Genomic DNA, 27,288 nt, shown 5'->3' with positions numbered 1-27,288 from the left:
ATTTGATACACCTCCAAGCCAATCCACCATCACCGCGCGCACTAAACGCTCCTTCTTGTCCACCAGAATAAACCGCACTTGATCCACACTCGAACAACCGCAGTCAACACAATGGACACCGACGCAGGATCTGAACTGTTCAGCAACTATGAAGCTGAACTCAAGCTCGTCCAGGCCGACTTGAATCAGAAACTCGATCAGCTCGCCGAACTCTCGGGAGAACAGCGCAAGGCTGCCATCAGTCGCGCGAACCACACGCTGGACGAGGCCACTGAGCTCGTGAGTTGATCTTAACAAGCATTCTCTCGATCGGTTGCTAATCATAGCCATCTAGCTGGACTCGATGCGACTGGAGAAAGAGAACCTGCCTTCGAACCAAAAGGCCAAGACGAACCAACGTTTCCGCAACTACGCAACCGACATTGATATGGCTAAGACAAAGCTCAAGGGGCTTTCTAGCGACAAGTCTGCTCTGTTCAATAGACGCTACACCGATAACCCCACTGGCGACGACCAGCTGGAACAAAGACAACAACTCCTGTCCGGTACCGATAGACTCGACCGCTCGAGTGGCCGTCTTCGTGAGAGCCAGCGCATCGCTCTCGAGACTGAGGACATTGGTCGCAACACGCTTGCAGATCTTGCCAGACAAAGAGACGTCATTGACCACACTCGCACCACTCTGCTCGAGGGCGAAGGCTACACCGACAGAAGCAACAAGACTTTGAAGCAGATGGCTCGTAGGTAATGCTTGATCCTATACCCAACATCTACCTGCCAGCCCGAACTAATCTTGACTAGAATGGCTACGAATAAAATAATCACCATTGCCATCATTACTGTTCTGGTTCTCCTGATCCTTGCTGTCATCATTAGCAAGTTCAGATAGACGGCAGTGCATGACGTCCTCTTTCCTTTCATTTTTTTGTCTGTATCTTCTTTTCCAATCGCCGCGGCGCACTCGGAGTTCATATGGCAGGCACAAGTCGTTCAAGGTCGGACGAGTCTTTTATACCAGGTCTACCTTGATCCAGACCACATAATCCATTATCTGTTCCTCGCTGGGGTTTCTCATTCCTGTTTACAATTTGGCCTGCTTGGCGTATTTGTTCAAGAAACTCACCAAGGCAGCATCAACTTCCTTAGCCTTGGTATAATTCAGGTAATGGGGCCCACCCTCGATCACCTGCAACTTTGCATCTGGACTGTTGACGAAGAGCTTGATCTCCTCCTTTGCATTCTCGACGCTGTACACCACATCTTGATCTCCGTGTAGCCATAGTACAGGGGCCCGCACATCAAAGAGTCTGCCATGCAGACCGTCTCTGTCACGCAGATTGATGGCAGACATTCTCGCGCGTCTGCGGCCACCATCACCGCCCCAATTCTTCTGGATAGCCTTGACCCAGAATTCGCCATCTTCGGATGGGATGTCCTTGCCAAAGCCAGTCTGGTTCATGAAATGGCAGAAATCATCTGCAGGCTTAAAGTCGGGAGTGCTTTCGTTGCTTGTCCATCCTTCGATTGAAGGGGTAACGTTTTGCTTTGCATCCCAGCAGCCTAGTTTGACTGTTCGTTCGTTTTCAGTGTCCATTGAAGTGCCGAGAGGGATGATTCCGGCGACCTGTCGTACTGTTCAATTGCTGCTGTTGTATTGCATAAGTGTCACAACTTACCCTCTCGGGTGCTAACAGAGCCATTCTTACAGTCTGCCAACCACCCTGACTAGTTCCCAAGACAAAAACCTTGCCTTTGATCTCCAATTCATCCAGAACCTGCAAATTCATCACCGCACTGTCCCAGTAGGTAAAGTTCTCGGTCTTTGCTCTAGTCTGTCCATGGCCCAGCAATTCGATAGCCAGCAGGTTCACTAGGTTGTTCAACTCGGTGTTTGCATATTGGTGGCGGTAGAGGTCTGCACTGGTGCCGAAGGAGTTGCAGAGAACAAGGGTGGGTTTGGAAGGGTTGTAGGGGTGAGGCATGTAGGTGCTTGCGGAGATGCCACCGAGATGAGGCACATGTACGATTTTTGTCTGGACTGGGGTGATAGTCATGTTGGCGGTCACTCAATCGTTGAGGTGTAAGAAGAGTCAGGATCAAATCTGAATAGATATATAGTTTTATTTGCAGGGAGAGGTAGGATCCTAGCACCTATGTGACCGACCCCTCATATGAATGCGCTCCACTTGTTACTGAGCAAAGAGCCTCCAGTGATCTTGATGATGCTTTGGCGACTAGTTTAACCGAGGTTGTCGAAACCTGGACCGAGCGTCGTACTTGGAGTTGCAACATTCCAGCTTGGCAACTGTAGCACAGCTCTTGATTGTTTGCTGCTTTCTCCTCGTGACCATCAACCACTGCTTCTGTTGAAATAAGAAGGCATTGGGGCGCCGTGTGGTAAACTTCTTGACTCCATGTCAGGCTTCCGCGCATCTGTCGGTACATGGAGCAGGCGATCTCTGCAAACACTCAACAGTAAGGACCTTGGACTCAACAGATGACTAACACCGCGCTCTACGCCAGCGGCTTCAATGCCTTTGGTCAGCTCTCACCGGGCTCGGAAAAGGACATCACCGAGCTTCAAGAGCTTGTAACCCTGCAGGATGCTGACAACATGGAAGAGGTCAAACTCCTTTTCACCGGCTGGAGTGAGACTACCTTCTACCAACACGGCAAAGGTAAGTCAAGCGGTCGAATCATCCGCCATGGCAGCATCAACACCACTCTGGATTCGCCACTGGCTGAATTGGCTTCCGGATTTGGAGATCACAATGGCCTCCTGGGTGTCTACAACAGCAAGGGGGGTGTCGCATTCGCCGAAGAAACTCAAGTCGAAGCGCACGTTGCATCAGCAGACTCGCTCTCTGACGATGAAACTCCAGGTGTTGCACACTTGGCCATAGCAGGCAACGGTCATGTCGCCGTGATTCTCGCATCTGCAAGTTCACCTCGAAACAGTATCCTCGAGTTCACAGCCTTTGAGAAGTTCCGCCAGTGGTTCGACGATGAAGTCAATGTTTATCACGGCCCCAGAATCAGCCACAGCGTTCCAGGCCGTGTTGCACAATTGGTCGCCAACGTCACTGGATTCGTATGCCTGACGCAGGAGGGCAATGTGTATACCTGGGGCGATGCCAGACATAGCTCGCTGGGGCGGAGTGTAGCTGAGACAGAAGCGAAGAGCCCTGGTCTCGTGGAATCGCTTGCCGGTATCCAGATCAAGAAGATTGCCTCTGATGGCTGGATGACAGCAGCGTTGTCAGAGCATGGCGCAGTGTATCTGTTTGGAACAGCAACACCTGGGACTCAACATACCATCTCATGTCTGCAGGACCTTGATTCTACTCAAGCAGCACTGGTAGAAATTGAAAGCAAAGGAGAAGCACTGGACTTTCTGGATATTGCTGTCGGTGATGGACATGTCTTACTGCTGGCTCAGGATGGACACGTCTTTGGCGCTGGCGACAATCGGAATGGTCAACTGGGTCTTGGTCAGAAAGCATCAAATCATGTTCAAGACTGGTCGGAAGTCACCATCCCGGATCAATATCGATGTGTTGCGGTATATGCAGGCCCAAAATCATCATTCTTCAAAGTCGAAAGGTGACTCGGATGGACTCAATAATCCTTCGAGATGGTTCCTCAGGCCGCGCATTGGGCGCTTGGTCCACTGTCAACACCACGTGGGATTCTATACAGCTCCCGCCTTGGCACGACCTCCCGGCGCCCACCACCACATCGATTTATCGTCACTTGGTTGGCCTAGCTGCGGAATACCGACTGCGCCCTCGACTATCCTTACAACTCTCTCACGATCTCTACGCCATCATGGCCCCGCTCAAGAAGCGTACACCCAAGGCGCGTTCCTCAAGAAAAAAGAAGACCGCCAAACTGCAGCTCACCGGAGTTGCCGCCAACACTGATACCTTGCATTGTTGTCTTGTGTGTTTCAAAGACCAGCCTTTGAGCGCCTTTCCCGATGTTGGCAACACTGGTAACCATGACCATGACAACAACACGTGTCGCAAATGTTTCAACCGATACACTGTTGACCAGATCAAGTCTGGCAAGGATGAGATCAGGTGTTGCGAATGCGCAGAGCATTTGACCTACGACCAGGTCAAGACCATCATCTCCAAGACTTCTCTGATCACCTACGACAAAGTCTTGGCCAAGGCATGCGTAGAGTCAGACGCTGACTTTCGCTACTGTCTTTCGGAGAAGTGCAAGTCAGGTCAAATCCACGTGGGTGGCGCAGAGCAGCCTCTTTTCAATTGCGGTGCCTGCAAGGAACAACACTGCGCAAACTGCGAGGTCCCATGGCATGAAGACGAGACTTGCGATCAGTACCAGGCCCGTCACGATGATGAAATCGTTCAGACAGCAGTCGTCTTGTCCAAGATCTCAAAGCGATGCCCCGGAGGATGTGGTGCTAGAATTGAGAGAGACGGTGGATGTCCCCACATGATCTGTAAGTCATGCTCAAGAGTCCGGGGTTTACATGACCGTTGACATGTTTTCATGCAGGCATCAAGTGCGATCTTGACTTCTGCTGGAACTGCCTTGGAGACTACGAACACTTGGATACCCAGGGATTATGCACACCAGCCCCGCAAGCCCGCGCTGATTCGCCCTCTGATGACATCAAGTCTCGTCAGGCAGAACGTCAAATCCGCAAGGAAGCTCGCCAGGAGGAGGATGATGCGTCAGAGGCCCTCATCATCGTTACCACCAAGAAATGCCCCCGCCTTCATTGCGGCGTACCCATCACAAAGGACGGAGGATGTGATCATGTGACATGTCCCAACTGCGATACCCAATTCTGCTACTGCTGCCTTGCCAACTACGCCACAATTCTCAAGTACGACAACCGCCGCCACAAGAAGCATTGCATTTACCATCCTTCCCACAGAGATCGTCAGGAGTTCCCCACCAAGAGTGACTCCGACGAAGACGAAGACGAAGACGAAGACGAGAGCACCACCGCCGCCGATCCTCGCGCCCATGCTGCCGTCAACGATCTGGAGAGCGAAGAGAATTTTGACCAGGAGCTCGTTGACAACGAAGTGGCCAAGATGCTTGAGGATCACGGCAGGGCTCGCGCAGCCGACAAAAAGGCTGCGGCCAAGAAGAAAGCCGCTGCGGCTGCATCAAAGAGCGCAGTATTCACCACTCGTCGCGCCCTTAGATCGAACACTTTGGTCTTCACATCGGTCACCGGAACGGTCGAGCGTCGCATCGACAGAACCCGTACTCGCGCTCTTGACCGCGCTGTTCGCGCTCGTGGCATCTAAGACGCTCGTCGTTGACTCAAGCTCGCTACTCATAACTCCGTTCTGACTTCCACCTTTGTCAACGAGTGATTGCTAGCAGTGTTGCATAACTGTTCGCAGTCAGTTGGTCACTTCTGCCTCGATGATCGAACAGGATTGAAGTACCGCGGTTGGAAGGATACACATCAGGGATTGTCTCATTCACTTTCGTAGATAGCATACATTCAATCGTCACTTGACTTTCCTTGATCTCAGTTAATTGTGCTTCACTCTATCCTTTCTTCACTTGTAAACACCACATTCGACGTTTCTGATTAAGATATCTCCAACACAAATGTAGAGGCACAAGATCGCACTCTCAGCCTCCCAGCACATCCTATCAATCATCTGTCAAAAGGCAGGATGATTTTCGAGTTGACGTAAAGGACCGGAGAGAGCGTACAGGGAAGTCGCTTTCAGCGGACCAGCATCAGTTTCCAGTATCGCTCTCACTGGATAGGTGGTAAGTTTTGAAAATTATCTTGCATTCTGATGTGTGGTTTGAGAGCCGCGTTGGGAGATGGAGATGTAGTTCTAGATGTCCGGATGCTTGAGATGTCGCTATCGGTGAACATTCATCGGTCACTAAAATCATCTTGGCTTTTCGATGGCTGGACGAACAACCATTAATCTTACGAAAGAGAATGGTTTAGGGCATGTGATTGTTTTTCGCATAGCCACAGCCACTGTGTTTATCTTCAACCGACGAGAAGAATATCGCGCAACGTGTGGTTTCTGCAAGCGGTCGGCGATCTGCAGAGTTGCTCGTCCGGAAACTTCATGGCTTTGGTGATTACTCGAGTATCTCGACGACGGTAATCGAGTACAGCGAACGTGAATTTTGAAGATTGTATACTATTGCGAAATATGAAGATGGTGATTCGTTGGAATTTTGACGCGAATCGACCATACGGTCGTCGAGGTATGCTGTTCGACAGCAATTGATCTTTCGCTTACTGCGACCATGAAAAGCTGGTCTGCACCAAACCACCAACCCTCCTTCATCACCCCGCTTCCTGCACCACCGAACATCAAGAAGGTGTTCGCAGAATGTGGAAGGCCCATGCGATGCGACATTTTGACATCCCTTGCATAGCCTCACATCAAGACAAAGAGGGAAGCTGCGACACTTGCCTACTGCTGCAAGAACGGTGGATGATAATTCGCGCAACTCACCACAGCAACAAAGAAGCCCCAAAATCGCGCATACCTTTCTTTGGCTGCTACCGTGCTGTCGGAGAGGGGCGATTGTCACGTTCGGGACCATTACAAACTCGGTAGGTCGTAGAATATGATCCACCACATTGTTTTGTCTCGTGAGAGGAGGGTAAGGGATTTTTCTATCTGGCTCCTTGTGGTAGGCTAAAGCAGCAGAGCCTCGATAGTGGCACAGTAAGGGAGTATATCATCTGCGTTGTCCATTGTTCTTTGCATTCTCTCTACATACTCTTCTTCGATTTCGACTGTGCTGCCTCGAGCCGTCTCACCGGTTCTCGCAATCATGTCTTCGCAAGTTCAACAGGAGGAAATGTTGGAGCAAAAGGTGCCTCGTATCACCTACGCCGACGATGTCGAGAATCGCCCTCGTACTGCAGCACGTCTATCGCGTCGCTTGTCTACGGACTCGATGTCGATTCGCTCGATGTCGCGCCAAAGATCTGTTGACCCTTCGCTGGCTCTGCCTCCACAGTTCAGGACGATGTAAGCACTGCGACAGGTTTCGATGGGGACAAGCAGTTAACGCATCGAATAGGTCTTTCGATATCGAGCAGAGCAAGGCGAGGAACGATCTACCTGTCAAGGGTGCGGTAGAGAAAGAGAGTGGTAAGAGTTTCGTGGTCCTGGCATTGGTGGTACATGACTGAGCAATATGCAGACTTTAGCAACTACGACCTTCACACCATTCCCATCGAAGAAGTATTCGAGCGCTTCTCGAGTTCGCCTACCAGTGGTCTATCTTTGGACAAAGCCATGGTCTCGTTAAGAGACGTCGGACTCAACAAACTTACCGCACCACCATCCAACTGGTTCAAGAAAACCGTCACCTACCTCTTTGGAGGCTTTGGTAGCATCCTGTTCGTCGCAGCCATTATGGTGTTTGTTGCTTGGAAGCCTTTGGGTGACCCTCCTGCACTTGCCAACTTGGCGCTTGCGATCGTCTTGGTACTCGTCTGGCTCATCCAGGCAGCGTTTAGCTTCTGGCAAGACTTCTCCAGTGGTCGTGTCATGGCCTCGATAAATACTATGCTTCCTGACAATGCATTGGTGTTGAGAGACAGTAGCTGGGCAAGTGTCGAAGGAACCAAGCTTGTACCTGGCGATGTCATCAAGATCACCATGGGTAACAAGGTACCGGCAGATGTAAGATTCTTCGACGTGTCTTCAGATGCTCGTCTGGATCGATCCATCTTGACTGGTGAGGTCAAGCCTTTGGTCGCAACAACTAAATCTACAGATACCAACTTCCTCGAAACCGCAAATATTGGTCTTGCCGGAACCAATTGCACCACTGGTACGCTGCATGGTATTATTATCAGTACGGGTGACAATACAGTCTTCGGAAAGGTAAGACTGCTTTCAACATGCAAGCACGATCATCATGCTGACCGACCGTAGACCGCGAGACTTACCAGTCACTCCAAGCAAGGTCTCACACCTCTCCAGAAAGAGATCTTGTTCTTCGTCGGCGTCATCACTGCTCTCATGATTTCCATGATCCTTCTCGTCATCATCGTCTGGGCAGCTTGGCTTCGAAAAGACCACCCTGGTTGGATATCGGTCCCTATCCTGATTGTAGACTGTGTTTCCATCGCTGTCGCATTCATCCCCGAAGGTCTTCCAATCGCTGTCACCGCTAGTCTGACCATCACAGCGGGGATAATGAAGAAGAATAAAATCCTGGCAAAGTCTCTGAAGACGGTCGAGACACTTGGAGCTGTCAATGTCATTTGCTCTGACAAGACCGGAACAATCACGAAGAATGAGATGACTGTTACCGATTTCTGTATTGGTTATCACCCTCATCAAGCATCGAAGGCAGCTCAAATGGTTGACCAGAGTCCAACCTTGGCTCGCCTGGCCATGCTGAGTGGTGTCTGCAATGCTGGCGAATTCGATGCCAGTACCAGGGAGAAGCCAATTGCTGAACGCAAAGTTCACGGTGACGCTACCGACAGAGCAGTATTGATGTTTGCCGAAAGCATCATTCCTACTGCCAGACTTCGTAGCCTCTGGCGTACAGTCTACCGCATCGACTTTAACTCGAAAAACAAGTTCATGGTCAATGTCTGTCAGAACGACAATGATCCCCAGCAAGGTATTCTTCTGACCATCAAGGGTGCTCCCGATATCCTTGTTGGCAAGTGCTCCACATACATGGACCAGAGTGGCAAGATTCAAGAGCTTGGTAATGAAGGTCGTTCCGTCATTGAGACTATCAAGAACAGATGGTCATCTCAAGGCAAACGTGTGCTTCTTCTTGCCCAAAAGCCATTGAGCAATGTCAAGCTCAATCCTCAAGAGCACCCGCAGGTTTATGAGGAGTACATCATGGCCAATGTCACTTCTGGTTTGACTCTCGTTGGTCTCGTTGCCATTGTCGACCCTCCCAGACCCGAGATGCCCGAAGTCGTAAGGACACTGAAGGGTGCCGGTATTCGTATTTTTATGGTCACCGGTGACTTCAAGCTCACTGCCAAAGCTATCGCTACCGAGTGCGGCATCATCAGTCAGGAATGCGATGACATCCATGCGCTAGACTATGATGGCAGCTTGCACGAGTTCAATGGCTCAAAAGAAGGACACGTCCATTTCAGTGAATCCGCCAGATCGATCGTCGTCACTGGAGCTGAGATTAGATCCTTGGAAGATGACCAGTGGGACAGGCTCTGCCAGTACCAAGAGGCTGTCTTCTCTCGCTGTATTCCCGAAGACAAACTGATCATAGTCAAGAACTTACAAAAGAGGGGACTGATCACGGCCATGACTGGTGATGGTGTCAATGATGCACCATCGCTCAAGGCCGCTGATGTCGGTATTGCAATGGGTTCTGGTTCGACTATTGCCATCGAAGCAGCCGACCTTGTGCTCTTGGACTCGTTCGCGGCCATTGTCGAGGCTGTCAAATATGGCCGTGTGGCTTACGACAATCTTCGCAAGACAATTTGCTACCTTTTGCCGGCGGGTTCTTTCTCAGAATTCTGGCCAGTCCTTACAAACGTCGTCTTTGGCCTGCCTCAGGTCCTGTCGTCTTTCCTCATGATCATCATCTGTTGCTTCACAGATTGTGCAGCTGGTGTGGCTCTAGCGTACGAAGCGCCCGAAGCGGACGTATTGAATCGCCCTCCTCGCTCCAAGAAAGATAGACTTGTGGATTGGAAGCTTATTCTGCACGCCTATGGTTTCGTTGGTGTGTTTGAGACCGTGCTGTCTTTCACAGTGAGTTATTGGTTTGCCCAGCGCCGCGGCCTGCCCTTCTCAGAGTTGTGGTTCGGCTTTGGCAAGATCCCGGATGGCATGACACAGGACAGCGTGAATGGCATCCTCAACATCGCATCCTCGATCTACTTTGTCAACTTAGTCGTCATGTAAGTCAACTGCGCATCCTCGCACGAAAAGGATGAAAGCTAATCTCTTCTCAGGCAATGGTTCAACTTGATGAGCGTGCGCACTCGCCGACTCTCGCTGATCAACCATGCACCCTGGAAAAATCCGTATCTGTTGCCGGCTATCATCTTTTCAATGCTGATAGCCATCTTCTTCTTGTACGTGCCCAAGTTCCACAGCGTTCTTGGCACTTCAATTATACCGGTGGAGTATTGGTTTTTACCTTTCGCTTTCGGAATGGGCTTGCTCCTGCTTGATGAGACAAGGAAGTTCCTGGTCAGAAAGTTCCCAAGAAGTGTCTTCGGGAAGATCGCCTGGTAGGGGCAGGTCGCAATGCCGTGAATGGACGAACCCTGTAGATACTGGCATTGAGGTTCCACGTACGTAGTCAATCCATGTTCATAGACACACACAGGATTATGGTAAATTCAGAAAGGTTGTGCCTACCGACCGATCAGCTCCCACATGTGCTAAAGGCTGTCGCTCCCGACCAAATCTTGCTATCACAGGTGAAGACACTTGTGCTTTAAAAGCGCACGATGCCTTCGAGATCGGTGCAGTCGTCCACAGATATGCGCTTACTGACACGCTGTCACATGTCCCCCTTGTCGCCAAAAGCCTTGAGAGGTTCGGCGGCTGTGTGGCACATCCACGCAGAGAGGCTGTCGGAACGAGGCTGGACTCATAGATATGTGGTTGGTCTCCGGCCTTGTATGTAGCACACCGCCGTTGTGTTCTGAAGCACACCAGCCATTGGAACGTGTTTCAAGATCATCCCGTGAGTATCTGTACTTTAAACGGCGCCTCGAACATCCTGCGACAGACAGGGGCGTCCATGTCAGGGTGACGAGCGACGCGCCTTGCAAATACATGCCGAGATGTCACTCAGAGGGCTGAAGTTGTTTTCGGACATGGTGTATGGAATATAATCCGTGGATCGGGGAGGCTGGCGATGATCCATAATGAGCCAAGACTCAGACCTTTTGACGTCGATAAGATCCCATCACAAGCGGTCGGAGATCAATTCGTGCATGAGTGGCTGGTTTCTAGACAAGTATGTCGTTGAATTCCGCCGGGCTGGCTGACTCGTCTGTTGAAGTTTTCCGGCAAGATTTGGAGGATGTACTCTGAGTACCGAGTCACCCTTGTACTTGCAGGATGTCTCTGCAAAGCTTTGCGGAAGGGGTCGGTTTGACAGCATCATGTTGGGGAACGCTTCAAGGTGTGTGGATGAACCCTGCCCAGGTACAGTTCCGTTGTACTTGTTCCTGGATCAGGTACAGAGAAATTTTATTCCCAGACTGGTCGCGTTGTCTGCACACTGCGCGCTTGTAGTGTGAGAGAGATGGTGTAGTGGTGTAGTGGGGGCCAGCCACCGCGCGGCACACACAATTGACCGAACAATCGCACCTGTTGGAGATTCGAGAGGAGGTTGGAGCATCTGTCAAGTTCGGTTGTGTGCATTCAGCCATGGGATGCGCTTTCCCGACCTGCTTGCAATCGTTGACCTGGTAAGGCAAGGACATGTTGCACTGCACTCGAACGTTCTGGGTCAATTGTGCCTGAGACATCTCACAACGATTCCTCCATCGTTTCTATTGCCTGTATAACTTTTTCAGTTCTATTGCATTATCGCAGCCTCGACGTCGTTCGATGGTTGAGGCATGAAGCCAATTGGAATTTGTAACAACCTCTCCACTTGACCAGTCTTTCAATTCTCTCCCACAGTCTTCAGACTTCAGCCTGCCATTCGACCGCACTCAACCGCGGACTGCGCCTCGTTCGGTAAAGAGTGCCCCGCCAGGTGACAGTGATTTTTCGCATGGCAGACGTCGTTCTGCATGTTTCCGTGATGACAAGTCAGCAATGCCGCGAGTCACAGATGCCGAGCTCAGCAACGAGGCTGGGCATTCCAGTACGACAAGTTGGTGTCGCTGCAAGATTCTCACCTCCCCTCTTCTCAAGGCTGTATTTCGCTGGCACGACTTTCTTTCCCGCTTCTGCCGCTTCCGTGGAACAACCCCGATCGCGCGCCAAGAGTCAAAATGGATGGGAGTTGGACCCACCTCACGACCTTCTTCAATGTTTTCGAATTCAGAGTCCACACACACACAATCGCTGCACACTATCGAGTACCAGGCGGCAAGCGGGAGATTGACAGCAACTCGGTGCGCGGATGGCGCATTGATCGAGAGCGTGCGAAAAATTCTTACAGAGCTTCTAAGCCAATCAGATACCTCAAAAAGCAAAAGAGTTTTCGTCTGTTTTCTCGATTTTACCTTAGCGTGTGGAGCTTGGGTTTTGCTCTTGTCTTCCTTTTGCCCTACATGTCTTGCAGATGCTTGTGCGGCGTGTCGACGCTGGGACCTCCATGTAGAAGGTCTTCGTGTGCTTTCCGTCACCAACATCCACGCTTCAACTCACACGTCGCATAAGTTGGTGCATAACAGACATATGCTGGCAGCGATGAGCCGACCTTTCCCAACCTTTCCAGCATGAATTGAGGGGGAAAAGCCATCAATCACGTAACCTTGCACTAACCAGCCAGTCGAGCTCAAGCTAGAATCGAGGCCTTGCAGCATGGCACCGTTCATCAGCCGCTGTACCAGCGAATGGTAGAGGAACAAGTCCCGGGAGTGCCTGAAACGGCGCACGAATGACAGCGCCAGAAAGACCGGGTACCTGGACCGAGTGGTCCGTAGCATCAACTTTCCGCACCCCCCACCAGAACAAGGTCTCTCTCGGTCAACTCGCTGCCTGCTGTGATTCATCAGCTTGTCGGCCACTATCCCTCGATAGGGTTCGCGCGTGAAAAAGCACATGGTAAGCCCAACCTTCGTGCTCCACATGGGGCGGCTCAATATTTTTCAACCTTCTGTTTGGTGTGCTGCTTCGGCCTGGACGACGAGCACGCATAAGAACCACGGACTGCTGCTCCAACTTCCGTCTCGTTTTGCACCACCAACGTCCATCTCTATCATTTGCTCTGGTTAGCAACGCTGCTGTGCAGTTCACTCTTTCACTGCTCGCCACATCAGTCTCTACCAACAAGGTTTCAGCTTTACCTCGACTTTACGACAGTACTTGAAAGCGCCAGCGCATCAATACAACAACCCCAGTCATCAACATGAAGAACTCTGTTTTCGCTACTGCCGCCCTGGTGGCCGCTGCCGCCGCTGACAACGTTGGAAGTGCCATCGTCGTTAACAAGTGCAACTACGATGTTACTCTTGTCAACGTCCCTTCCTCTGACGGTGGTTACTCCGAGATTGACAAGACTCTGTCTCCCTACGACACCTACACTCAGGCCTGGACCTCTCTCAGCAACGGAAACGGTTGGTCCATCAAGCTCTCCAACAGCACTTCCCTGGAGAACATCCTTCAGTACGAGTACACCTACCAGAACGACGGAACTATCTGGTACGACCTGAGCGAGGTCAACGGAAACCCCTGGGATGGCGACTGGGAGATCACTGCCGACTCCTCTTCGTGCACTCCCAAGCAGCAAGCTTACCGCTACGCTACCGATGATGCCTACGGCATGCAGGCTTGCCCCGCTGACTCCACCATCACTGTGACCCTCTGCTCCGGCGAGGAGCAGAACGATGGCGCTGCTTCTTCCATGTCTTCTTCCGTTCAGGCCCAGACCACCACTTCCAAGTTCTCGACCACTGTTCCTGCTCCTACCACCAGCGCTGCTCAGGCCCCTACCACCACTTTCCAAACTTCCACCATCACCCAAGCTGCTAGCTCCGACAGCGGCAACAGCGGCGATGTGATTGTTACCGCCACCTACGTTGTTACCACCACTCAATGGAACCACCACTGGGGCAGCTTCACCAAGCGCGACCACCACCACCGCCGCCACCCTCACGGCAACTAAAGGAGCATTGCTCCGACCGAGCACCCTGGATGTTGACATTCGGGTGCTTGCACGCCACGATGTTTGATTTGGATCTGATTTATGACAATCTTCTTCTTTCGGCTTCGTGAGAAGACTTGTCCTCTCATGTTGTCCGCCCCCTTTTCTTTTCGATTTCTGAATGAACATTCTTTTGGGTGGTATGAGATGCACCACAATGCTCTCATGGTTTGGCGATTTTTCTTCATCTTATGCTGGGTTCTTTCGAGGACTGTCTGCAGGCTGGGTTTCTTCTTTTCTGTGCTTCCCTTCACGAAGGTGAACACTGGTTATTGGCGCTGATGGTCGTTGGGATACAAGATACGATTGGGGCTTCCACGAGGGCGAATTTCACGACGAGTCACGGCTGTTCGGAATGACTGGTCGTCATGGATGAGCCTTCAATCGAGGCAAGAACGAATTTCTTTCACGTGTAACTTCTTCGACGACCAAAAGATGCCACATAGGATCTTTTAGGATTCACGACTTTACTTCTGATTCAAAAAATAGACAAGAGACATTTGATCCCTTGCTACTTTCAATCTTCACTCACTCACTTCCCATGTGCTAAAATATGTCACATCTAGCCATCTCCTGCGACCACAACTGTACAGATTCATCTTCGGCTGTAAAAATGCGCAAGATTTTTGAGGTTAGCAGAATTGTCCACAGAGACGCGCTGGATGTCTACCTCCACCCTAACACAGCAAGAATCGTTTGCAAGGTCACATTTTTCATGTCTGATATTTTTTTCCATGCTGCTTACCTCTTGTGAGACATAAACAGACGATCTTTTACCAAGCTGTCGCCGAGGATCCGCGATCTACAGGCACCATACCAAACCCCACTTTGGCAGTTTTCGGCTTCGCTTGCGGCTACTCCAGGCATTCGTCATGGATGACGACCAAACGTGTGGAGTTGCAATTGTGCACGGGGCGCTTTCTGCAGCTTTCACCTTTCCACTCCGAATCCTTCCCACTGCTTTCTTCGCCGCGGTAACAGCTTTGAGATCACCACCGAGCATCACAAACGCACATGCAGAAACCTCTGTTCAAGCGAGTCGGCAGCGGGAGAAAGCAATATATCAATAATACGAGCTTCTCAACAAAATTTAGTGAGGTGGCAGCGACAAAATTGCCTTAAGGTGACGCATTGCCGACGAATGGAGACTTGGTAACCTGCGATCCTTGCTGCTCCATCACACCCATCGATGCAGCGCTTCGAATCATGCTCGCGGTCAGGAGTGTGTAGTGGGCTTTTTGGCTAAACTGCATCGGCAAACCAGGACTCATCCGTCATGTCCAATATGTTGAAACCCAGGATTGCTCCCTGTTGAGCACATTGGACTGGATTCTGTTGTCGATGCGACCAAGATACGCACACGCGTATGTAGCTCGGTCGTGGGCCATCCGTCGCATGTTGACACTTGCAACTGAAGGGCAATCAAAGCATTCATCACAATATCCAGGAATTGCCTTGGTTCATTCTGCACTGCCCGGAGCTCGTGTTCAACTGTCAGGTGGCGACCCTGCTTACGACGACCGGTTGTCTTTTGCCAAAGTGCCACGAGTCTTGACAAGCCGTTGCATAGATGGGCATCTTTCGGACAAGTCGAGCATACGGAAACATTATGAACAACTTTTATACGAATGATAGTCGTGCCTCGAAGCATGTCTTGTCGATGCTTAACGATCCGATACACGCCTGGTCCATGGGAGCGGGTTTCTTCCACGATGCTAACAACGTATATGTAGGGGAACAGGAATTGCAACAGAACCGAACTCTCAGCCTAGCAAGGCTCCTTATAACATAGCAGTCAAAAGGCACATTGGTTTTGGTTTTTGATGTAGGTCCAAAGAGATCAAGGGGCAGTATCGCTCTTAACGGACATGTACTTGATCATCAAAAGTATCCTGCCTTTTTGCAGCCAAGGTTGCAATGCCTTGCAGGCGAGAGGGAGTTCGGTGCCGGGTCAATTTTACTGCGGCTACGTCTACGTTACTCCGATATCCCAAATCAACTCTGCATCTATGTAGCTAGCCCGTGGTATATCGGTCTAATCTCCTACGCTTCTACAAGGCGGCTATGTGTCGAGATATAGAGTGTTCTGGTTGTCGAGTATCACTTCCAGAGGAGTAGCGCTTCCCTAGCTCTCTAGAGAATCACGAAGACATCAAACCCTTGGTTCTACTCAATATCTACGCTTTTGTCATATCACAAATCGCACCAGAGGTACCAACAGAACATTCGTTGGCCAGAGTTGTTTGGTTGCACACACACACGGTAGTTCTACCGCTATTGAGTAGCACGCATATCCATGCATCTGCATCTCAAACGGTCCGGTCAATTTTCTAGTTTGCACTCAGGCTGGGTGATTGTGCGGCAATGCAAAACTCGACAGGATGGTTATTGAGATTGTGGAATAAGATATCAAGGTGATAGTGAAAATATGACCTCTCCACATAGCGAACGGTAGAAATGCACGATCCTTCTAGGCTGGAGGTGGCTTCCATTGAGAGCGTGCATCGCTGCGATCAACTTGACTAACCCACGGGATATTGTGCGCTTATGCGGCCTGTGTAAGGGAGCATCTCGATAATGTGAAGATATCATCCTTTCTGATCATAGTGGTTACAGCGAGGATGATATCCGAGCACAATAGTTCGGGTTTGTCAGTTGAGTTGGTGCAAGGGTCTCGTGGTGAACTTCGAAAGATCGTGTCTAGGATAAAGGACACGTGCAGATTGCAGCAGTCACATGACCACCAACTAGAAACAAACCACACAGTCAATGTAAATCATAGTTCTGAATATCGCCAAACTCGTTTTGGTATCTCTAACAATTATGTTGATCTCGTAAAAGCACAATGGTTGCGTCGAGTGGTCGTCAACGGTGTGACCCTGGCCGCGGCTGCCTGACTGCCTGACTGCCAGACTGCCTGACTGCCTCATTGTGAAACACTTTGCATCGCGCCTGCCTCCGTCGTAGGGTTTGCGCATGAGCTAGCTTCTTCAGGCTAAAGAGTATACGAGAGCTCTTGTTGGTCAAATGGCTTGTTCTCGCGAATCTATTAAAGACGGCGCAGCTGTGTCAATGTTCATAGAGACTTGGAATTTTGTCCGATGGCGTTTCGGTAGACTTTTACCCGACCACCGATCCATGACCTGCCGTGCCACCACTTCTCGAGCTGCCTGGTCTCTCACTTCTGACTCTCCTCTCGCGTCTGAAACATCCAAACTGTCCTTTCGTGCCTTCTCTTAGCCTCTTCAAGATCGCTCTCATCTCTGGAAGCTCGGCCTGCAGTCTGGTCCTGGCATCTGCATCTGTTCTCTCATCAAGCACCAGGTATATCCTCGATTGTATGTCCGAAGCCTTCTCAGTCGTGTAGTTAGAAAGCGTTTGTGCTAGCAACTCGACATCGAGGGTTGCTTGCATCAAAGCCGTAAGTGAGTAGGTGCGACGTTCAGAGAAAGCAGCAAGAAGAGACTCGCTAGCAGATTCTAGGAAGTGAGATAGCAAGGGTGAAGTCAAGGTGCTTGCTGTGGTCGAGACTTCAGTATGGACCAGTACCAAGGCAAGCAATACATCGTAGATATAGGGACGAGCGTTGGTAGGTCGTGACGAGGTCTTTGGCAACCAGTTGGGTGATGAGATGCCGGCGGAGATGATCACACGGAGTTGTGTTGTGGTGGGCTTGACATAGCCTTGGAAGAGGCGGTCGTCAATTTGTTTGAGTACGTCGCGGATTTGCTTTGATTCATCGGTGAATTTGATCGAGAAGGAAGATTCGAATTGCGAGATTAGTTGTGGAACGACTTCACGGCGTAAGTGGTTAAGGTTGCTAAGTGTGAGTAGTAGACGGACGTTCTGGTAAGCTGAGTTAGGCATTGACAGAATGGCTGCATGCATGGTTTGACATACCTTGTCGGTTGCTCGTGTTGTCAAGACGTTGTTGTCCGCACCCAGACCACCTTGCGCTATCGGCACTGTAAGACCATCTGGGTCCACGATACCTGACTCTTCCAATTTCTTGTTCTTCTCCGCGTTCTCAACTGCACCGCTAAGGGTCTTGTATATGCTGGTGATGAACTGATGTCTGACCATTTGTAGAAGCTTGGTAGGCGGAGGCCCAACGACGTCCTCATAACCAGGACGTGACATTGCCCCAGAAATGTACAGAATCTTCTGCATATCGCCAAGGATAGTTTCCTCAAAGGCGCTGAAGCGGTACGGCATGTTGGTAAGATCTCGGCGATCTGAATGTCTTGACCAGTCTTCGAGATATCTGGTCTTGTCGGAGTCGACGTTCCAAGCAGCACAGACAGCCTGAATACAGCGTTCACGCACTCCACTGACCATGGTCTTGAGCTGCTCTGCCATCCGATAATTATCTCTGACGAGAGAGAGGCTAGCAACCTCGCCAGCCGATGTACCGACAAGAAGTAAGATATTACTGAGATAGTGGACACCGCTCAAAGAGTTTGCGTAAGGTGCCCAAAAGGCGAATTTCTCCCATGATTCACCACGTTTGGGTGAGGGCTCAGGGATGTTGTTGACATCGAAGGAAAACATGCGTTGATCACTGGCCAGACTAGAAGAAGGGGTATCGGGTGTTGCAGGAACCGGTGAAAATAGTGACGAGATATCCTCAACAGGAGAATCGACAAAGAATGAAAAGACGTTCTCACGCATGCTGTTCAGCAGATCGGTAGCAGAATGACGAAGGCGGCTGATCTCGTCTTCTCTCAGATCAAGATGCTGACGACCGCCTTCAGAAGAAAAGACTCCGGTGGGTAGATTTCTCTGGGCTTTGTGCGAGATGAATGACTCTGCAGTCTCCCAGAACTCAACAATCTCGCTTAAAAGCCCACCCTGGGAAGATAGCAGACTGTTCAGTGCGCTTTGCACCTTTTCCCAAAAGTCGATAATCTTCGAGGCGTCCATAGCATTGGGTTCGTTGTTCGAATTTCGGTCTTGCACAAAGTTTGCCACTGCAGACTGTAGATGGAGCTTCGAAGTTTGAAGCGTAGGCGGTTCTGCAGATGCGAGACGTCGTCTCGAAACCTCAATCTCGATGCGCATACGATCGAACGAGCGGGTGAGCTTTTCTTTGAGGTTGTTGTATCGACTGAAAAGCCAGAACGTGATGGGGTTATCATCCATGTCGATCTGTAGTAGTGTCGCTATCAATGTCATAGTCGTGTCAGGCTGACCAGCAGTAGACGGTGTAGAGCGACGAGTCCTTGCGGCAGATAGTTGTTTACGAGATTCGCGCTTGAAAGCACCGATCTGAGATTGAGCGTCCGACCAAACCTTTGCAGCAACCAGAATTTGATGAACGTCCGAGTCTGATAGTTCTTGACTAGTTTCAGCTTTTCGAGTCGCATCATTGGCAAGCTTTTTGGCACGGTTGTATTCAGATACAAGAGAATCGTAATCTTTCTTGCGGATGGCATCTTGTAGAGCCTGGCCAATACCAAACACGTCACGATTTTGCTCAACATAAGACAGGACAGATTTGAGATCTTCCTCCTTTTCGCGACCGCCGAGTGCAGGGCCCCAGACTTCTTCGGCCTTTGCACCAAGTTCGATCAAGGGAGCCTTTATTCCAAGAACGCCATATTCACTCTCCTTTGTCAGAGCATTCTTCTTCTTGTCGGGCAGCTTGTTGATTACGGTTGGTGTCAGAGCTCCGCTGGGAGTACGGAAATGTGAGATGCCTCCCCTACTCGTGTGCCTCGAATGTCGTCGTTGATGGCCGGGAGAAACTGGCATGGCCTGCTGACCTTGGGTACGCATCTCGGTGTATACATTATCGATAGTCGCTTTGGCCTTAACAAAGCGTTCGAAGTTGGACTCGACCAGCAGTTTCAGTGAAGCGGACTTTTGCTCGATGGAACGGGACAGAAAATCAAGACCGTTGAGTAGGGAGTCGGTCGAAGCGGAGTGGTGGACTTGAGAGAGGAACAGGTTCGGCGAGAAGGTGGTCGACGACAGCATGAAACGATTGCGTAGACGGAGGTTCTCCTCAACGGGCAGTCCACGGCGACGCAACTCGTGTACTACGCTAGGAACGATGCCCAAAGGGTCGGGTTCATCTTTCTGCACACTGTTGTCGGATCGTTTCCCTCCAGCAGAGAGGGTGCGATCCAGAGCAGCGAACTTGGACTCCCTATGGTTCGCGCTTGTCGCGTCAGTGGCAGCATCGCTGTCGTAGTCGTCATCGTCGCGGTCCGGCCATTCTGAAGGATATAAGGAGTCGAGCTTGTAATGATTGAGCAGCTCTCGCTCGACTTCGGCAGACATTGGAAGTTGATGCTACAGTTATCATTGACTACTCAAGTAGTGACTGGCTGGCTGTCGCTGTACGAGTACACGTCCTCAAAGTCAATGCATGGGCCCGCCAGCGTGTTCAGTCGTGTTGATGCGGGGGGTATCAGATGGGAGCGATTATCTCTTGGCGCATGCTGGCTCCCGCTCCGGCTTGTCCCTTGTCGCGAGCCGACTCGAAAAGCGCTGTTTGGTAGCCTCGCTTTCGAAGCTGTTGAAGTCCTCCACCACGCACTCTCGACCGGCAATCTCCTCTCCCCGTCGTCTCTCGCTCTCTCAGCCAATTCATCAACATGCTCGGACCCCGAACATTGGCCAGCCCTGCGCGCCAGTGCCTGCGCCAGGCCAGACAGCAGCAGTTCACCAGACTTTCCTTCGCTCGCTCCTACGCCGTCGCCGCCGGTGACAAGGTCGCCAAGTTCAAGGGTACCAAGGGCAACGACGGCAAGTACACCGTCTCCCTGATCGAGGGTGACGGTATCGGTCCCGAGATCTCCCAGTCGGTCAAGGACATTTTCTCCGCCGCCAACGTCCCCATCAAGTGGGAGCCCGTCGATGTCACCCCCCGCCTGAAGGACGGCAAGACCGTCATCCCCGACGAGACCATTGAGTCCATCTCCCGCAACTACGTCGCCCTGAAGGGTCCCCTCGCCGTATGTCCCACCGCTGCCTCTATGCGCCCGCTCTTGCAAAATCTCCCCAGACTGACTCCCCCATTCTAGACCCCCGTTGGCAAGGGTCACGTCTCTCTCAACCTGACTCTCCGTCGTACCTTCAACCTCTTCGCCAACGTCCGTCCTTGCAAGTCTATCCAGGGCTACAAGACCCCCTACGATGGTGTCAACACTGTCCTCATCCGTGAGAACACCGAGGGTGAATACTCTGGCATCGAGCACGTCGTTGTCGACGGTGTTGTCCAGTCCATCAAGCTCATCACTCGCGCTGCCTCTGAGCGTGTCCTGCGCTTCGCCTTCCAGTACGCCCAGGAGGTTGGCTTGAACAAGGTTCGCGCTGTCCACAAGGCCACCATCATGAAGATGTCCGACGGTCTCTTCCTCAACACCGCCCGCGAGCTGTCCAAGGAGTACCCCAACATTGAGTTCGATGCCGAGCTTCTCGACAACACCTGCTTGAAGGTCGTCACCGACCCCACTCCTTACAACGACAAGGTCCTGGTTATGCCCAACCTGTACGGTGACATTCTTTCCGACATGTGCGCCGGTCTGATCGGTGGTCTTGGTCTGACCCCCTCGGGTAACATTGGTGACGAGTGCTCCATCTTCGAGGCCGTCCACGGTTCCGCTCCCGATATTGCTGGCAAGGCCCTTGCCAACCCTACCGCTCTCCTCCTTTCTTCCATCATGATGCTGCAACACATGGGTCTCCACACCGAGGCCAACAGAATCCAGAAGGCCATCTTCGATGTTCTTGCCGAGGGCAAGGTATGTTTCTTGCTTCTCTACTCCCTACCTAGCCAAAATACTGACTCTGTTTCTAGACCATCACCGGTGATCTCGGTGGTTCGGCCAAGACCCACGAGTACGCTGCCGCTGTCATCGCCAAGCTCGCTTAGAAATCTGCTTTATTGCTTGAGAAAGACGATTGGCACGAGTGGTGGTGAGGCGAGTGAGAACGAGAGACTGATGAAAATATATCAAATGCCGGTTTCTTCCTTTTCCTCTTACCTTCCTCTTTTGTTCTTTCTCTCCCTTGTTTATCGCTGTAAAATACACCCTCTTCCTAAATACCATATCCGCCCATTTTCTTTGACATGTTACCCCATCCTCCATGCTTCCATGTGTTTGTTCAAATTTCCTGGGAATGTGGAGGAGGTCGGGTCGGCGGGAGCTTTCGGCTATCTACGTCCGTCGCGGCCCGAGAACACGGCAGTCAGTTCAGCTGCTTCCGGCATGCTCATCACAAGGCACAGCAACCTCTCCGTGTATTAAAGCAAAATGGCGACATACATCTGGCAGTCAGAGATCTGTATTGGCTGCATGCTCTCAGCTTTTAACGTGCTGACATTTCTAGCTATCAAGATGTACAAAGTATCTGAGGATGAAGAAAGTGCCCGCCAAGACTGATACATTGCCATGTACTCCATGTACGAACACATCAAAGTCATAAAATGATACATTTCAACAGCTACAGCATAAGAGCAGGATGCGGAGAGGAAGGTGACGATCAAGATGTCATTCTTGATTAGCTGTCGCGATGTGCAGTATCTTTTAAGCGCTGGAAAATGGACATCGAGAGATGATTCAAATGTGTTTCCGTTCGATTGTTGTGCTATAGCCATGCTTTGATAAACTCCACTGAAGTAAAAGAGCAAAAGACCAGCAATGTTTCCTTCCTTTCCGTGCGTATCGTTCTTCTCGTCTTCTCAGAAAGCATGTTGTGTGGTGCGCCTCATATACGCCAGAGCCCAATGCAAGTGAAAAAGCAACCAGGCATCCCTATACCATTCTTTCCCTTTAATAACCCCTTTTCTTTTTCGTGCTCCCGGTGTGGGAAAGCTACTCGTGATGCATGAAGAGCTGGCTGATGCTTTCACCGTGGTTGTTGCGGCGGATAGCTTCAGCGAGCAAAGTGCTGACATCCAAGACAACCAACTTGCGGATGCCCTTGCGCTTTTCCTCGGGAATGGGGAAGGCATTGGTGACAACGATCGCATCAATCTCGTCACACTCGTCCATCTCGCGTAGACAGTCTTTGCCAAAGAGACCGTGGGTGGCCATGCAGTAGACTTTTGTGGCACCACCGCGCTTGACGACCGTCTCGGCAGCGGCGATCCATGAGCCAGACTTGTCGATTATGTCGTCGACGATGAAGACGGGGCGATTTCGCACGTTGCCGACAAGTGTGATAGTGGTCTCAAGCTCAGGGTCTTGGAGAGCTTCTTCCTCTTCGTCGTCTGAGGCTGTGGCGTCGCCGGTACCGCCAAGAGCAAAGTCAGGACGGCGAGAAGATGCGATGGATGCGAAAGATTGCATCATGTGGTCGGGAACCTCCTCATCGTCGGAGCCTGCGCTTCTCATGGGGTAGAGGCCGGGTGTGGAGCTGGACATGGCGGACATAACAGGCGAGGGGAAATCGTCGTCGACAAGGTGACCGTGGATAAGACGACCAGTAATGACGTTACGGGCACGCTCGTCGGTGTACTCATCGGCGGCTTCTTCGTCTTCGTTGTCCTCGGTGGGCTCAGCAGGAGGCTGAACGGTGCCGAGTGCGGTGGACACGCGGTGAAGCTTAGGTGGGCCGTCGAGTGCGGAGACACTGTCGGGCTTGTCGCTTGATTCATCATGTTGTCCCTCCTTGTTCAGGCCGTCAGACGAGTCGGGGCGCGAGAACTGAGCCAAGGGGCTGGGAAGAGCCGGGGCACCCAACAGCCTGCTGTTGAATGCAGTGGTCGAGCGCGGCTTTCCGGGACGGCGTTGGAAGTTATCTGGACGGCTCTCGGAGTTTGCATAGTCAGAAGGTTTGCTGTCGCCGGACTGGGGAGCGAAGTCGTGCTCGATCGGAGGAGCGTGGTCGAGGTCGGTGTGTTGCTCGGCTTCGACTTCTTCAGCTGCGGCAGCTGTTGCGGCAGAGGAGACCTCGACTGGGGCCATGGACTCGCCGGTGGCGGTCTCGTAGATGACTGAGTTGTACATGCTCTGGCCCATGTTGGGGCGTCTTCTGTCAGTGGTGACAATGCCGAAGCTCAGCTTCAAGGCATCGGCCAACGAAGTCACACGCTTGGTACCACCGGGGTTCTTGCTAACAACGACACCCTCCTTCCAGTTCTCGACGGTGCTGCGGATCCAGCGGGCAAGGAGGGGCTCGGCGACCAGATTGTCGACGGGGCACTTGAAGAAGCCCTGCATCTGGCTTGCGTGAAGGTCAATGGTAATGACGTGGTTAACGCCGGCAATGTGCATCAGGTTGGCAATCATGCGGGCAGTAATTGCACCTCTGTGACTCTTCTTCTTTGACTGGCGCGAGTATGGGAAGTATGGCATGACGGCTGTAGAGCTTGGTCAGTGCTGGGCGCATCGAAAGAGCTTGTTTGTATGTTCGATCTTACCGGTGACAGTCTTGGATGAGCCTCCCTTACAAGCGTTAATCATAATCAGGAGCTCCATGATGTCGTCGTTGGTCCTGAACGGTCAGCGGAGTCCATGGCAATGATCAAATGCCATACTTTTGAGAACCGCTTTGGATGATGAAGACGTTCATGTCGCGCACCGACGTCTTGATCTCGACACTGGTCTCTCCGTTGGCGAACTTTCTAAGATCGACCTTGTCGGGACGTCTGCCGAGTCTCTCGCAGATGCCATCGGTCAGGACGGGGTGGCTACGGCCGCCGAAGACACACGTCTTACGCATGTTGAAGATGCACGGGGGTGGTTGTTGTATGAACTAGAGTGGACGCCGAGCTTCGCGGAGCCTTCGACGTGCGAGACGTGGCGTTTGTTGTGGTTTGTCGCGTTGAAGCGAGTTCTGCTTTACTGCTCTCTTCACATGGTGAGGTAGTGAGCTCGACGTAATTTTGCTCCATAGAAGTTATTTGCTTGCTTGCTCCGTTATCGCGGCCCGTGCCATATCACTTGGCAATGACCAATGCGACTCCTCTCCAATCGCGTCAATTCCTTGTGTAGGACTGCTAAATCCTGAAGTAAGAAGTCAAAAGAATATGTCACTCGGAAAACTACTTCTACGGCACGAGCTAATCTAATTATTTGGACGTGGTGTGATGGCTTCCTGATGCGGCTGTCGGGACAACACTTCTGACCTCTCCGGACGCAAAATAGACAGTATTTTTGGTGTCGCGTGATTGGCTGAACTCAATTGCTTACACGAGTGTTCTTCTCCTAACAATGCACGCTTTATCGCCGAGAACGGTATGAACAAACTGAACATGTTGGCAGGCAGGCTATGCAAAATCGAACCATGGCTTGCGTCCGAGAACAAACAGTCGCGTTCGCAGTGCAATTTCTGGTGGAAGAAGTTATGCCTCACTTAGGTGCAGCATCCACTGTGACAACCATCTGACTTGGATCTTAAGGATTTGAGCAATCTTCTACGAGTAGCTACAAAAGTGTGGCAGGCACAGTGAAAACAGCGGTCAGCTTCACTTCCTCCAACCACATGCCGTTCCACTCACACAGCGAGCTTGCGTGTCTATATTGCGCGGGGTGGTCGCTGTGAGGCTGGAGCTCTTTATCTGCTGACCATCTTCCACTCTCTGTTTCTTGTTACCTTCTTCTCTTCATATCAGGAGTCGTTCTCAGCCCTTCCAACCTCTCTCAGAAGTAACCAGCAACCCAGCCCATCTCATTCCAAGCAACAAATCGAGTTCCGGCAGTCATGTCTCACTCATCTTGTCCCAAGTGCGGTGCAACCATCTCCGGTGGAAAGTCCTGCGGCTCATGCGGTGCTGTATGTTTCTTCTGCCAAACATCTTCTCTCGAGTACTTCCAGATCATCAACCCTGACCTTTCATCAGACATGCCCCAACTAAGACCCTTCCTATGACCTGCATCCGTATCATCACGGTTATGCCGATCAACCGAGATACCCCGCGGACACGACTTTCCCATCCTTCACATCATCCACATTTCTTCACTTACGACAATGACGACAAGGTTGACAAATTTTTGGTTCTTGGAACACATGCGCGGAGTTGGCCTCCGCTGTTGCTCACTGGTTAGCAAGGGAGATTTTCAATCATAAGACTCGACTCGAGGGCCAGATCAATTGCGTTTAGCCGGTGCATCGATATTGACATAACAACAAGCAATAGCATCATCCACATGTCAATGGAAACTCTTTCTCTCCAAGCGTGACGTATTGACCAGATTATTGCTCCCCTATTATAAACTGCTCTCCCTCCCTTCAGCTCGTCTTGAAACCATTCTAACGTATACTACCACTCTCAATCACATCCATCATGTCGGACATCCCTACCACAGGCACTCGCAGTCAGCTGCACCCCGAAATCCAGACCTTCCTCAAGGACCACCCAAAACTTCACCTCGGAGGCCAGGAAGATTTCCACGATGAGAGGAACCACCATCTCGAGGTCTTTGGTATCCACAACCTGCCCAAGGATAAAATTCACCCCATTGGAGAGGTCGAGTTCACTGCTATCCGTGGGGCCCATGGAACAATCCCTGTTCGTGTCTTGTATCCCAAGAGCGGAGAGGATAAACGCAAGAACGGTGAAGCAGCTGCTTTGGTCTACTTTCACGGTGGAGGTTACACGGTCGGCTCAGTCGATGAATTCGAGAACGGTCTGAGATTGCTGGCCGAAGAGAGTGGAGTACAGGTAACCATCCCTCTATCATTATCACCTACAAGCAAGTTGCTAACAAGCTCCAGGTCTACGGTGTCGACTACAGACTCGCCCCCGAGTACCGCTTCCCCATTCAATTAGATGAGTACTCCGCCGTAATCGACTGGCTCCAAGGCGATGGAGGCAAAGCTCGCGGCGTACACCCCTCCAAAGTAATGGGCGGCGGCGACTCAGCAGGCGGCAACATGACCGCAGCAACAACCCTTCGCCGTGCAGACAAAAACCAAACACCTCTCGCCGCACAAATCATGCTGTACCCCGAAGCCCGCGTTCCCTTCGACACCCCCGCCGCGGTCGAAAACAACAGCGGCTACTACCTCGAGTGCAATGGCATTTTCAGTTTCGCCGATCACTATTTGCCCAGAGGTACACCGCCATCAAATCGCTACATATCGCCCGGTATGCAGGATATCAGTAAACTTGGTGGCCAGCCCCCTGCTGCCATCTACACGTCTGGCTTTGACCCTCTGCGTGATGTGGGTGTTGAGTATGCGCACAAGTTGAAGCAAGCGAAGAATGAGGTTGTTTGGCATCATTATGAGGATATGACCCATGGATTCTTGCAAATGACTGCTTGGTCGGACAAGGCTATCTCTTGTGTCAAGGATATCGCTATGGATATGAAGAAGTTTGGCTACGGCTCATGAATATAATCTACAGGGGGAAGGGACGCCGGTAGTCACTTCTAAATCTCGTGCTCAATGTACATCATGAATGCATGCCTCGGCATTTCTGTGACTTCAATTGGTAGTGGTTGATGGAATGCCAATTTCAAGGTATAGCAAGAAAGACAACTATGCAAC

At 51.3% G+C, this 27,288-nt stretch overlaps 12 protein-coding genes across 12 annotated transcripts; 8 read left to right on the top strand and 4 right to left on the bottom strand.

Annotated features, from left to right (window-relative positions):
• Positions 1 to 111: 111 nt before the first annotated feature.
• Positions 112 to 748, top strand: M438DRAFT_356341 (vesicle transport V-snare protein; the record flags this gene model as incomplete). The annotated part of the gene is made up of 2 exons (XM_029907091.1): positions 112 to 279; positions 335 to 748. 2 exons carry the CDS (start codon positions 112 to 114, stop codon positions 746 to 748), a joined length of 582 nt encoding a protein of 193 aa, XP_029759865.1.
• Positions 749 to 1,081: 333 nt separating this feature from the next.
• M438DRAFT_321043 (alpha/beta hydrolase fold family protein) lies at positions 1,082 to 2,054 on the bottom strand (the record flags this gene model as incomplete). The annotated part of the gene is made up of 2 exons (XM_029902900.1): positions 1,082 to 1,624; positions 1,677 to 2,054. The coding sequence occupies 2 exons, from the start codon at positions 2,052 to 2,054 to the stop codon at positions 1,082 to 1,084; spliced, it is 921 nt and encodes a 306-aa protein (XP_029759864.1).
• Positions 2,055 to 2,497: 443 nt separating this feature from the next.
• Positions 2,498 to 3,607, top strand: M438DRAFT_275164 (RCC1/BLIP-II protein; the record flags this gene model as incomplete). Its single annotated transcript, XM_029900767.1, has 1 exon — positions 2,498 to 3,607. The coding sequence occupies one exon, from the start codon at positions 2,498 to 2,500 to the stop codon at positions 3,605 to 3,607; it is 1,110 nt and encodes a 369-aa protein (XP_029759863.1).
• Positions 3,608 to 3,828: 221 nt separating this feature from the next.
• Positions 3,829 to 5,294, top strand: M438DRAFT_275445 (uncharacterized protein; the record flags this gene model as incomplete). Its single annotated transcript, XM_029900783.1, has 2 exons — positions 3,829 to 4,471; positions 4,528 to 5,294. 2 exons carry the CDS (start codon positions 3,829 to 3,831, stop codon positions 5,292 to 5,294), a joined length of 1,410 nt encoding a protein of 469 aa, XP_029759862.1.
• Positions 5,295 to 6,774: 1,480 nt separating this feature from the next.
• On the top strand, positions 6,775 to 10,367 carry M438DRAFT_406577 (cation-transporting ATPase pacL). Its single transcript, XM_029909856.1, has 5 exons — positions 6,775 to 7,013; positions 7,066 to 7,136; positions 7,189 to 7,877; positions 7,929 to 9,898; positions 9,953 to 10,367. Exons 1-5 carry the CDS (start codon positions 6,814 to 6,816, stop codon positions 10,236 to 10,238), a joined length of 3,216 nt encoding a protein of 1,071 aa, XP_029759861.1. The 5' UTR covers positions 6,775 to 6,813; the 3' UTR covers positions 10,239 to 10,367.
• A 1,216-nt stretch (positions 10,368 to 11,583) lies between these two features.
• On the bottom strand, positions 11,584 to 12,531 carry M438DRAFT_38352 (uncharacterized protein). Its single transcript, XM_029908941.1, has one exon. The coding sequence runs from the start codon at positions 12,323 to 12,325 to the stop codon at positions 11,678 to 11,680; it is 648 nt and encodes a 215-aa protein (XP_029759860.1). The 5' UTR covers positions 12,326 to 12,531; the 3' UTR covers positions 11,584 to 11,677.
• A 513-nt stretch (positions 12,532 to 13,044) lies between these two features.
• On the top strand, positions 13,045 to 13,800 carry M438DRAFT_375427 (uncharacterized protein; the record flags this gene model as incomplete). The annotated part of the gene is made up of 1 exon (XM_029908577.1): positions 13,045 to 13,800. The coding sequence occupies one exon, from the start codon at positions 13,045 to 13,047 to the stop codon at positions 13,798 to 13,800; it is 756 nt and encodes a 251-aa protein (XP_029759859.1).
• On the top strand, positions 13,789 to 14,256 carry M438DRAFT_38329 (uncharacterized protein). The gene has a single exon (XM_029908935.1). The coding sequence runs from the start codon at positions 13,882 to 13,884 to the stop codon at positions 14,119 to 14,121; it is 240 nt and encodes a 79-aa protein (XP_029759858.1). The 5' UTR covers positions 13,789 to 13,881; the 3' UTR covers positions 14,122 to 14,256.
• Positions 14,257 to 16,959: 2,703 nt separating this feature from the next.
• Positions 16,960 to 20,124, bottom strand: M438DRAFT_275562 (exocyst complex component Sec5; the record flags this gene model as incomplete). Its single annotated transcript, XM_029900794.1, has 2 exons — positions 16,960 to 17,685; positions 17,767 to 20,124. The coding sequence occupies 2 exons, from the start codon at positions 20,122 to 20,124 to the stop codon at positions 16,960 to 16,962; spliced, it is 3,084 nt and encodes a 1,027-aa protein (XP_029759857.1).
• Positions 20,125 to 20,441: 317 nt separating this feature from the next.
• Positions 20,442 to 21,721, top strand: M438DRAFT_375425 (uncharacterized protein; the record flags this gene model as incomplete). Its single annotated transcript, XM_029908576.1, has 3 exons — positions 20,442 to 20,801; positions 20,871 to 21,590; positions 21,647 to 21,721. 3 exons carry the CDS (start codon positions 20,442 to 20,444, stop codon positions 21,719 to 21,721), a joined length of 1,155 nt encoding a protein of 384 aa, XP_029759856.1.
• An 834-nt stretch (positions 21,722 to 22,555) lies between these two features.
• M438DRAFT_38206 (phosphoribosyl pyrophosphokinase) lies at positions 22,556 to 24,614 on the bottom strand. The gene is made up of 3 exons (XM_029908910.1): positions 24,332 to 24,614; positions 24,215 to 24,288; positions 22,556 to 24,154 (listed from the first exon to the last, which is right to left on the bottom strand). Exons 1-3 carry the CDS (start codon positions 24,514 to 24,516, stop codon positions 22,665 to 22,667), a joined length of 1,749 nt encoding a protein of 582 aa, XP_029759855.1. The 5' UTR covers positions 24,517 to 24,614; the 3' UTR covers positions 22,556 to 22,664.
• A 1,441-nt stretch (positions 24,615 to 26,055) lies between these two features.
• M438DRAFT_299058 (uncharacterized protein) lies at positions 26,056 to 27,245 on the top strand. Its single transcript, XM_029902012.1, has 2 exons — positions 26,056 to 26,458; positions 26,512 to 27,245. Exons 1-2 carry the CDS (start codon positions 26,081 to 26,083, stop codon positions 27,130 to 27,132), a joined length of 999 nt encoding a protein of 332 aa, XP_029759854.1. The 5' UTR covers positions 26,056 to 26,080; the 3' UTR covers positions 27,133 to 27,245.
• The last annotated feature ends 43 nt before the right edge of the window (positions 27,246 to 27,288 follow it).

Source organism: Aureobasidium pullulans, assembly GCF_000721785.1.
Source record: "Aureobasidium pullulans EXF-150 unplaced genomic scaffold scaffold_11, whole genome shotgun sequence".
NCBI classification, from domain to species: domain Eukaryota; kingdom Fungi; phylum Ascomycota; class Dothideomycetes; order Dothideales; family Saccotheciaceae; genus Aureobasidium; species Aureobasidium pullulans.
Note: the sequence above shows the minus strand (reverse complement) of the source record. Positions and strands in the feature narration are given on the sequence as shown.